Source organism: Ascaphus truei, chromosome 2 (genome assembly GCF_040206685.1).
Source record: "Ascaphus truei isolate aAscTru1 chromosome 2, aAscTru1.hap1, whole genome shotgun sequence".
Lineage (NCBI taxonomy): Eukaryota > Metazoa > Chordata > Amphibia > Anura > Ascaphidae > Ascaphus > Ascaphus truei.
This window is the reverse complement of record NC_134484.1, coordinates 445,864,902-445,873,853: the sequence shown is the minus strand read 5'-3', so window position 1 is coordinate 445,873,853 and position 8,952 is coordinate 445,864,902. Positions and strand designations below refer to the sequence as shown.

Here is an 8,952-nt window from a genome sequence, read left to right as displayed (position 1 = left end):
TTTAATAAACACTGATTCATGCTCTCACAGAGCAATAACCGCCCGTTTTCTGATCCACTAAAGCAGGAGCGCTCAAGTCCAGTCCTTAAGCCCACCCAATCGGTCAGGTTTTCAGGATATCCCTGTTTCAGCACGGGTGGCTCAGTCGAAGACAGCCTCTGATTGAGCCACCTGTGCTGAAGCAGTGCCTGACTGAACCACATGTGCTAAAGCAGGAATATCCTGAAATCCTGACCTGTTGGGGGGGGCTTGAGAACTGGAGTTGTAAAATATTAATGATGGACTAAATGTTTTTATTACAAGGTCAACATATTGCAGACACTGTCACTCCTAGCCCTTCAGATTAAGACCATGTGCTCAGTTAATGGATCACTTCACAATAGATTTCTGCTGAAGCCCAACCTGCATTGAGCTACAGTATGTGTAAGAGAGCAGGTGGGGGCGAGCAGGGGTTTCAGTTAAACTATTTCACATTTGATCAAAATCAATTAAGGAAAAGGATTTGTCTAGGAGGAACCAGACAAAAAAAAAAAGAGACTTTTGGTATTAGGAATGTAACTGAATGCTATTATACAGGCATACCCCGGTTTAAGGACACTCACTTTAAGTACACTCGCGAGTAAGGACATATCGCTCAATAGGCAAACAGCAACTCACGCATGCGCCGGTCAGCACGCCCTGAACAGTAATACCGGCTCCCTACCTGTACCGCAGCTGTGCGCAAGCGGGGAGACTATAGAGCCTGTTACACATGCGTTATTTACATCAGTTATGCCCGTATATGATGTTTGCAGTACAGCACATGCATCGATAAGTGGGAAAAAGGTAGTGCTTCACTTCAAGTACAGTTTCGCTTTACATACATGCTCCGGTCCCATTGCGTACGTTAATGCGGGGTATGCCTGTACTTTGGCTTCTCTGCTTCATTACATTCACTGCATTCATTACCATGAACTAGCTTCACGGACACCGGATATTCCTGGTCAAACCCCTTGCACATTTGATAGCTTATCAATTGATTTGAATATGACTGCAGCCAGGTTCCCACTAAAGTCCATGCTGCTTGTTTAAAAGTTACCAAAACTTGAAGATCCCCTGGAGCTCTTCAATAATCCTCTGACCTACGGTTACCCCCTGGCATCCAAGGTATTGATACTTTTTGCTGGTGGAGACAAAACGGTATCTTGGGTCACCTTGCCCTGGAAGCCAACAGAGCAGTAATGCCATCAAGAGATGACATTGTGGCGGTTATGTTTGTGTCAGAAAGCAGCAGAGAAAAACCCTCATCTCTGGAACCAGGGGGTTCCCTGAAGTCGGAGGATAGTGGATCGTCTCAGGGGCACCCCAAGAATCAGCAATATTAAAGAAAAAAAACGGGTACTGCGGCTTTGAGAGCAGAAGTAAACACGAGAAGTTTGGTGTCGCCACAAATCTGCTCAATCAATATTCAATATTGAAGCAATGAGTGTGAAGAAATTATTGACAGGGACAATCAGAAACAGACTGAGGCCATCACTGCAGATAAAGGCATTTCCCACTATTTACGCACCTTGCAGGTCCCCCCGTCAACGTTGCATCAATTACGTGCTCGTTATCAATGCGGAACATATACACACCACGATTCTGAAACACACAGTCACAGTTTTAGAATATACAGCATGGCTTTGTATATCTGGAATGCCTACACTATTACAGACACATTTATATATACATGACAAACCCAAGCATGTAATATTAGTGATCAACGGTTTCATGATTTGTTAGCAGGAGGAATAAAGGATTATCTGTAAATCTTCCCCCATATGCCTACAACATATTGACCATACCTGTGACTCGTACAACTTCTCTTTTCTATTGGCTACTTCATTGCGTATAATGGTTCCAATGTATTCAATGACCATGGTGTGCTTTTCAATGTCTCTAGCAGCATATAATCCCAGACCCTGCAGAGAGACAATTTGGCATAATTAACCATAGGGAAACAAAAAGACAATGCAAAAACAGAACTGCATTTATCCGGCAGAGCTAAGCGGCAAAGAAGGTCGAAAAAGGCTCTCACTACTTGGGGAGCGTGGATTTTATTTTAAGGTTATTCTCCAACGGAAAGGTGTTTTATTATACTAATCCGAGTCAGAAAATTACAACATAATATATAGGCTATTTCCCAGGAGGATTTGGGTTATCAATGTTTATTTTATGTCCAAATAAACACACGTGTGTAAAGGTATAAATGCTGTGTGTGTATATACAGCTGTAGCAGATTTACCTAACCCAGAGCAGCAGAAAAATGAGCAGCGAGGGATTGCTGCAGTCGGATTCCCCTGGCAATCCCCGCCTCTGGCGAAACAGATCTCCAGATGTATCAAGCTCGGTTAGGGGTTGACACAGCTGAATGGGCTTTAACTCCAATTGACCTGGGTGTGTTATTCCAGGAGTGCGCAAACTGGGGGGGGTGCGAGATTGTTCGGGGGGGGGGAGGTGGAGGGGGGCACGCCGGCTGCAGAGGCCCCGCGCTCTTCCCCAAGGCATTTAAATTAAATGCCGGGGGATCGCATGAGACCTCTGGAACCTAAACTTACCTTGCTTCAGAAGGCGGCTGAGACGCCGCGGCGACCGTTGACGCCCGTCGCCATGGCAACACAGCATCAAATGACGCTGTGGGGTCACGTGACGTCAACCCACGGCATCATTTGATGCCGGCACAAGAGTTGAGGGGGGTGCGAGCTAGAGGGGTGGGGAGAGGAACGGGGCGGCGCAGGTCTAATAGTTTACGTACCCCTGCGTTAACCCGTAGCAAAGCTTGATTAATGTGGGGGTAAGTCACATTATGGTGGGATATTCTGCTTCATCACTGCCATTGAATCCTATGCAAAATCTTTGCTATTCTGCTTTATAACACGATCTTCAGCTTTATGAGCGAGTGCAATAAACATGGTTACATCTGTAAATACACCGCTAGATCGATATGTACACACACACACACACACACACACACACACACTATACCTAAAACAGGCATATTTTTGCCAGGTTTTTCTTTTGAACATTCTTTTAGGCACTATTAAGTGTTGATTAACAATTAGTTCTGATAGCCAGACAGCCACTGACCTGAATCCGAGATCGGGCCAGATACACATTGGATTTCCATTCAGTCTTCATCTTCCGGTACTGAGAGGATTTGGAATGGACAAACTGCTTGCTATATGGAGCATTCAGCTCTCCTGTTACTGTGCTCTGAAATGACTTTGAAGTGCTGGTGCTGTTTAAGGTGTGAGGCCTGCAGGATTTCATAATGCCAGGTAGAAAAAAGAAGGGAAAAAAGGAAAACTGAAGTTTCTTTCTGTTTCTACAGAAACTGCAATTGGAATTCTTCTTCCTAAACACGAAGCGAGCTAGCGTAGACAACACTGCAGTTGTAGTGATTACGCAAACACACACAGCCAGGGACAACAGGGTTTGCAAGCAACAGACAAAAGCACAGAGAATAGCTAATGTTGCCTTAAACCCTGGGCTGTACAATGTGAAATTAAAAGAAAATACCTTAACACAAACCTCTTGACATGAGAATTCATTTTGGGCTCTGAGCGGGCGCAGCCAGTTGGGTTGATTGCCAAAGGGAGCTCCATCAATGGGTTTCGGCCATATCGGAAAGTGTAATTCTCGCAGGCCTCCACCCCTGGAAGCTAAATAATGAAAATAGAAATATATACTATTCATAGCATTCTACACGGCAGTGTTCATTACATTACAATGAAAAGCATGATCTCTTAAAACACGTTTATTAATGAGTTACTGTATGGTACACTCCTTGTTAACCTTTCTGAAAACATGCTAAAGAGTCTGTGGTCACCACAATCACCTCATACAAAGAGTTTAACATCCACACAGGAACACCTGCACTTAGAATGGTTTCCTGGTTTGGAATCAAATATGCAGTAATTGAAAGGGTATTTATATGGTAACTTGCCACTGAAGGATCCCGAACCTGCTAAAGATTAAAAGCTGTAGAAACTTGTTTGCAAACGGCTACAATGCAAATAGTAAAATCTATGTCTTTCAACACTGGTCCCACACATTACTGGTATCATGACCAGTTATCGGTATTCCAAGACTGCTCTGCATTAAACAGCTGTAACCTCTCCTAAATTGAAAAACAGAAACTAGTTACCATGACATGCACTCATGTTGAAGCTCTTGCCACTAAATAACATATTTACTAAGCAGTGTTATGCCATAAGACTCCTCCTGACCCATTCAAGTGAACGGGACATAAAGTGTCCTTCGGCATAGCAAAACTAAATCTAGTCCTACGTTTCCAAGTTCTTCTGGGTGTACAGTATTGTAGGACCAAGGTGTAAAAATTACAATCACTGATGCCTTTTTCAACCAAATCCATAAGTAGAGAGTGGGTAGACAAAGGTAGTGCACTACCTAAAAAAGTGAAGGAGGCTCACGTGGCAAAAAGGTTCCTTTATTGGATAAGGGGATCAAACATAACCCCTGTATAACACAGTAAACGCCCACCTACGCGTTTCGGGCCATGCGCCCTTTATCAAGGTGTATTTATCATGGGGACTTGATTTTCTCTGATGCAACGGTTATCCACACCTTGTACTTCTTGAATTATCCGGTTTTGCTCGAATACTCGCCCCTCATTCCTCCAACTTGTCAGCACTAGGTACTAGTCCCTTAGCCTTATTAGGGTGTCTTATTGCTGCTCACCATTACATTGGAGTGGTCCTAACGGAAGAATTTATTATTTATCATGGGGACTTGATTTTCTCTGATGCGCCGGTTACCCCCACCTTGCAAATCTATAAGTACTGTAGTTTTAAACAATTGTTTGAAGTTAGTTAGTAAACCTGGTGAGCTGAGGCTTGGGATAGGTTGGATTTATTTTGGGTACTTTGTCTGATGTTCAAGACAGGCAAAGATCTCTTCTCTCTACCCTCGCTTATCTTTACTAGCTCTCTGGTAACGGCAGAAAAAAACAACCTCAGCGGCTGAGGGTCAGATTTCATGTACTGCATTTTGATACGCAATTGACTTAATTCATGCATATTTAATTTACCTTTTTCTGAGTTGTTAAACTTCTTTGATTGTTGCAACACACAAACAAAATACCTAGTTATTTACTGTTTTATATAATAGGCTCCAAATAGAAACTTACCGATTCTGCTATCCTTGCAACAGCAGAGACTGTTAAACCAAACAGATCTTCCCCTTTCAGGTACACTGGGAACAGTCTGAGAATTTCTGATTTTTTCCTACAGTTTGCAACAGGCTCCAAAATTTTGTCCCAAACACCTAAATGAGAAGAAATAGAAAAACACTGTCAACTTGTTTATATCATAGACTTTGCGATAGAGGTTTGTAAGAAGCAGAAAATGTTCCACAGTAAGCACTCACTTGAGTCATTTATTATATGGCAATAAGCTAAGGCGTCTTAAGGACCATTTCTTTTAATGGGCTATGGGGTGACTTACGCCTTAGAATAGTTTAGTTAAACTGGCTTTTGGTGAAAAGGTTGGCAAACAATTCATTACACAGCAAAGCAACATGAAGCCCCCCAATAAATCAAGGGGTTGAAAACAGCTCACACATTTTAACAGGAGTTGGAAATTTTTTAAATAATTCTGACCATCATCAGCTTAAATAGGTTTGTATGCAGACACTGAGGCAGGCATGGAATATGTCACCAAGCCAAAGCACAATAAAATAATTACAAATGTATGTTGCTGGTGAATGCATATTTAAGGAAGATGCTCTCCAATAAAACCAGTTACAATTGTTACCCATTACAGAAGGTTTTTGTGGAACCCAAACATCTTAAGTAATATTTTTTTCTTGCCTTTTGGTGTCGAGTCAGTAAGGACCAGATCTTCATGACCATGTTCAATGACTCTGATTACAAACAATGGGAACCCATCCTTTTCTTCAATGGAACAGAGGTATCGACAGCGCCTATTGGCATAGCGCATACTCCAGTACAACCTGCTGGCTTCATAACCAACTGGGAAGAGAGCTGTTAAGGAGTGAAAGGCCTGCATTTGTTGTGGCAGCAACTGACCAATCGCATGGAAGATCAGACTTCCAACACGGAAAGTGTGGTCCCGTTCCCCGCGTTGAACTATGCTTGCAATCTGCCTCACTTCATCACGCTGCACGTAAACTCTTCGAAAGACCGCAAAATAATTAAGTTCTTGCTCATGCGCTCCCTTTGGCTTGTGCATGGGGCAAAGCATAGTTTTGTCTTTGAAGAACATGCATTGTGCTTTTATTGCACAGGTGAAGTGATAAATATTGGTGCACCTTAACCTGTGACAACCGCTGGTAGCTCCCATTTTGTGACAAAACACACATTTCATCTGCAGACCTCGTCTTAATGCCAATTCAACATTAATTAAGGCACCAGCCTGTGTCTCATAGACCTCGGTAGACCAAAGAGCACAGTTTAGATGGACCCAAAGGTCGAGGTCAAGGTTGAGAAGCCGTGCTGGTCCGTCTGTCAGCCCATCACCTTCTTCGTGACAAAAGCAACATTTTCTAAAGTCTTTGGGCATAGGATCTGGTTTCAGCGATGTTCCCAGTCTTCTCAAAAATTCGTCTATCTCGTCCTCACATTGGGGTTTGAAAGGCATCTTGGGAATAACAATTTGAATATTCCATTTTTTCCACTTCATTCCTTTCCATTTCTTACTTGCAAGACGGGAATCATCCAGACCCCCGTGAACTGCTCTTGGCCGCGGCTTTAACTTCACAGTGACTTTCAGTTCATCTGGCTTTGCCTCCACTTTAGCAGTTTCAAAAGCAGCAAAAGGGAAAGATATAGGAGGTGATGTAGGTGGGGAGAGCTTTTCTTGCAGCAAAGGCAGGCAATGAACATCCAAAGTGGAGGTGTTGTTGCTGTACTGATGGCATGATTTTGGTTGTGCCTCCTTAAAAGAGGGGGGTGTTGAGGGGGGGTCGGGGACCTAGCAAATAAAAATAAGTCATAAAAAACACATTTCGTAAAATGCATTTAAGATAAAGCAAAGAAAACGTTACATTGCCCAGCTGCCTCTCATTTTTATACATGCGCCCGGCTTTACATATCCTGCATACCAATATTGCCGTAGGGATGGTTTTTTATTTGTTTATTTTTAACCAGAACTAAATGATCCTTTCTTCTCACAGCATCAATCTATACTATATGTCAGTAAAAGATGTAATTATCTTTAGTAATATTGATACGCTGATGGGATCAACAGTATAGATATACAAGTATCTTGGTAATCAGGGGTTCCCCCTCCTCCCCTCCCGGAGCAGAAAATAACATGTTTCAGCTACGAAGGAAGCCCTGGTACCCATGCTGTAAAACAGAGCGGGTTAGTTAGGCGGGATTGCGGTTTTAAGGTTACTGAAAGGACTTGTTACTAATATATGAAATGGTTAAGCAATACATTAGGGGTCTTGCAGCAACACCAGACATTATGAATCTTATCACAGGGGAGGCCTAACTCCAGTCCTCAAGGGCCACCAACAGGTCAGGTTTTCAGGATAACCCTGCTTCAGCACAGGTCGCCCCTGGGGTTAGAGCATTGAAATGTTTCTATCAGAACTTTTTTCTTTTTGCCTCAGATTGAGAGCGTCTATCTTCGTGTTCCTGCCGTCAGCCATGTTAATGTTATTATTATATTTTTTTTTTTACAAAAATTTAGCAATTTCTATGTCGTAGTTCGATAGCGGTCTGTGACAATGGCATTTATTTTTTTTTTTAAACAAGTTAAAGTTCTTAAAAAGCTAGGATTTAAAAAAAAAAAAAAAAAGATAGGAAAAAAAGAAAACAGCTAAACTTATAAGTAATATGCTAATGGAAACCCGACTAAGCATCATCTGCTTTCTCAATAAACTCACACACGTTTTACATGTGAAAGTCAACTAAGCTGAAGCGTGTTTATCTTGTAAGAAAGTAATGGAGTTATACGTACAAGTGTACGTATTATACTTATGTGAATAAGTTGTAGGAATATTTTATTATGCTACAATGAGTCAGGGTTCTACATTGCTACATACCAGAAAGGATTCATCCTTTTTAACCACAAATATTACCATAAACGGTCTCCTTATGTGTTACAATGGTCTGGACCTATGGCGGTCATAAATAACAAACAATGGTGTTACCTTGTTCTCTGAATGTTTTGCCTGTGCAGCAGAATACAGAAGGAAGCAGTTGTTGCTACAAAATACAATGTCATCATCAATTCTTCTAGGGCCTTCAATGAATTTCTGAGGATCAAAAACATTTATCATTATCCAAGAAACTGCAGCTTCTTGCTGGGCATATGTAGGTCTCAGCTCTTCTAAATCCTACAGATTCAGCCAGCTGGGTCCCCAACCTGCCACTGCATGTGCTGGTGAACCGTGGACCAAACGTGGAGCGTTCACAGCAAAGTGCAGCGCAGGGGGGACTGAGCCATCAGTATTAACACAGCGGCAGTCCCTGCTCCTGAATGGAACTCTCGCTGTGTGAATCCTACCGGGCTGCATCAGTCTGGAAGAGACGCGCAGTGAGAGTAGATAGAAGCAGCCCCCCCCTCTGCGCACCTCTAACAGGCGATCGCGCTGCTTTTATTTTAATAACATTATTGAAGCAGGGGGTTTCTATTTTATTGCTAGCATCACCTTTTGAATAAACATATTTTGATGTTAGCATAACCTAGATTTAACATCGTCACTGGTTACTATTTTGCCATCAGGTCAAAACTTACATAGTTACATAGTAGAGGAGGTTGGAAAAATAAAAAAGACATCGTGTGTGTCCATCAAGTTCAACCTATGTTACATTTAGACGACAGATACTTTATCCTGTATTTGGATTTGCAGTATATTGATCCAGAGGAAGGCAAACATCACCCAATGATATCTCGTAAGGTGAAAATTAATTCCTTCTCGACTCCCTGGATCAACATC

General features: G+C 42.3%; 1 protein-coding gene across 13 annotated transcripts in view; it reads right to left on the bottom strand.

Moving 5' to 3' along the window:
- KMT2C (lysine methyltransferase 2C) overlaps positions 1-8,952 on the bottom strand; it is a 236,661-nt gene that overhangs the window by 3,687 nt on the left and 224,022 nt on the right. For 12 of the 13 annotated variants that reach the window (XM_075587878.1, XM_075587876.1, XM_075587889.1 and 9 more), the window contains 7 exons: positions 8,164-8,268; positions 5,852-6,974; positions 5,171-5,307; positions 3,541-3,683; positions 3,109-3,277; positions 1,827-1,943; positions 1,550-1,623 (listed from right to left, as the gene is read on the bottom strand). In XM_075587878.1, the coding sequence (XP_075443993.1) occupies positions 1,550-1,623; positions 1,827-1,943; positions 3,109-3,277; positions 3,541-3,683; positions 5,171-5,307; positions 5,852-6,974; positions 8,164-8,268 (1,868 nt within the window). The remainder of the gene's footprint in view (positions 1-1,549; positions 1,624-1,826; positions 1,944-3,108; positions 3,278-3,540; positions 3,684-5,170; positions 5,308-5,851; positions 6,975-8,163; positions 8,269-8,952) is intronic. The other variant, XM_075587879.1, reaches the window with a different exon arrangement.